Here is a 2,120-nt window from a genome sequence, read left to right as displayed (position 1 = left end):
CAAAGTCAAGTGTGCAGTTCGGGTCGTTCGTGATCGATCCAGTAGCAACGAGCGTCATTTTGGAAATTTTCTCTCCCAAACGACGTAAAAAGATTAAAATAATGGCTACAGTGTGTTCCGCCAAGGAAACAACAATTCATAATTGTACTCGGCCAATAACCAGGGTCCAACCTTGTGGGAACGTTACAAATGGACCCAGGGTCCAACGTCTACCTTTGATAGATGATACATGGCATTCACAACTCTGTCTATCAATCATATGTATAAAATATGGTTCCATAAAATATTCTTATTTAGATCAGTAAATCAACCGTGTAATTAATTTCAGATACATATGTCGTCAATCAACAAGGGTAGGGGATCCATACGTGGGAATTACACCCACCATTTTGGCCTTTAATTAATCAGCTCAGCGCCATTCCACACCCCAAGAGGCCAGCCAAATCTACCTCCCCCGCTTCTACCTTCTATAAACCTCTCTTTCGCTTTCCTCCACGCCACTTTCCTCATTTGCAACCTTTCTTGTTTGCTGCCTTTTCCTCTCTCCTTCGTATCTCTCGTTTATTTGCGATTATTTTTTTTTTCTCAGAGATCGATCTAACGATCTTTGTGATCTTTTTCTTCCCAATTCGATTTGCAAACTTGATCATCTTCTTTATTGCGTAGACGCGTTGACAGTTTCTTAAATCGGTTTTTACGTTTGGTGGTTTATGTACCCCATTGGCAGCCACTCTCTTCTGTTTGGGTTGTGCAACACCAGCATCTCCATCTCGTCGGCGCACAAGCCATGTCGTCCACGGTCGGGAGCGGCAGCGGCCTTCGCCCGCCGGCCGCGGCGGCGTCGGCGCCGGCGGTGGAGGACACGAGCAGCCACTGGGCGCCGCACGGGCCGGTGCTGACGGCCTGCGTCGTGGGCATCAACGTGCTCATGATCCTCCTCATCTTCTTATTCTTCTGGCGGTACTTCTCCGGGAAACGAGGGCCGTCCGCGTCAACCGGCGCCGGCGACGACGACGACGACGCGTCGTCATCCGCGTCGCTGCCCGTGGCCTCCCCGTGGGCATGGGCGGCGTCCCGCCATCGGCGCAGCAGCAAGGACCACGGCTTGCAGCCGGTCGACGACGTGGCGTCGGCGCTGCCCGTGTACGTGTACTCCAGCAGTGCCGGCGCCGGCGATGAAAGCGGGAAGGCCCCCGAGTGCGCGGTGTGCATCGTGGAGCTCCGCGACGGCGACTCGGCGCGCCTCCTCCCGCGCTGCGGGCACCGGTTCCACGCCGACTGCGTGGCCGCGTGGCTGCGGCTCCACGCCACGTGCCCGCTTTGCCGTGCCAGCGTCGTGGCCCCCAGAGCCTCCGCCACCGATGAGTCCAGCAGGGACGCCAAGGACGATGGTGGCGGCGGCGGCGCGGATTGTCCAGTGTGAGGCGCTCCGACCTTTGCTCTGCCAGGCAATAATAAGCAGGTGGAGCACGTAAGCGGCGGATGGTGACGGAGGCAGGCATCTTTTCGACGTTGGTGTCCTTGTCCATAGCCGCATATGCTGATGAGTGATCGAGTCATGAGCGTGTGCATGCTCCAGATGACGACCGACCAACAGCTGGAAATTTAAAGCACACATAGGTGAGACGACGATCGTCGGTTCCTCTTCCTACGTCATGTTGTGTTACGTTTCTTAATTGCCAGGGATTATTACGGTATATTTTTGCATGGTCTTGGTATTAGGTATATCGAGTCATATAAATATCTCGATATGAGTCTTTCTTCTTCTATATGTACTGTATGTGAGATGCTTATGATTATTGGATTTTGTGATGAGAATATGAGATACAAGTATATTGATTTCTATATGCATGTGGAACACATAATTACTGGAGGCTGTAATTAAGTTAGTTCATATATTCAAAATTGTAAGATTTTGGAGGAAGATGAATCATCTCATCTTCTTCTCTATCTATCACTTTTTTTTTCTTGCGAAGCACAATATATATTGCCACTGAGCATCTCCAGGGGTTTGGTAAAGCAACTCCCTAATCTTGATATTTTAGCAAAGAGAGAAAAAAGTCTTCTCCAGTCTGGTAAAAGAGCTACTTAAAAAAAGTTATCAGATATCCTTCTCTCAA

The 2,120-nt window shown here is 50.5% G+C and overlaps 1 protein-coding gene across 1 annotated transcript; it reads left to right on the top strand.

Moving 5' to 3' along the window:
• The first annotated feature begins 457 nt into the window (after positions 1 to 457).
• Positions 458 to 1,862, top strand: LOC136513860 (RING-H2 finger protein ATL65-like). The gene has a single exon (XM_066507837.1). It carries the CDS (start codon positions 788 to 790, stop codon positions 1,421 to 1,423), a length of 636 nt encoding a protein of 211 aa, XP_066363934.1. The 5' UTR covers positions 458 to 787; the 3' UTR covers positions 1,424 to 1,862.
• Positions 1,863 to 2,120: the final 258 nt, after the last annotated feature.

This window comes from Miscanthus floridulus, chromosome 16 (assembly GCF_019320115.1).
Source record: "Miscanthus floridulus cultivar M001 chromosome 16, ASM1932011v1, whole genome shotgun sequence".
NCBI lineage: Eukaryota > Viridiplantae > Streptophyta > Magnoliopsida > Poales > Poaceae > Miscanthus > Miscanthus floridulus.
This window is presented reverse-complemented; position numbering and strand designations above follow the sequence as displayed.

Coding starts and splice junctions, on each gene's coding strand:
- LOC136513860 (XM_066507837.1), top strand. CDS start 788: ATGTCGTCCACGGTCGGGAGCGGCAGCGGCCTTCGCCCGCCGGCCGCG.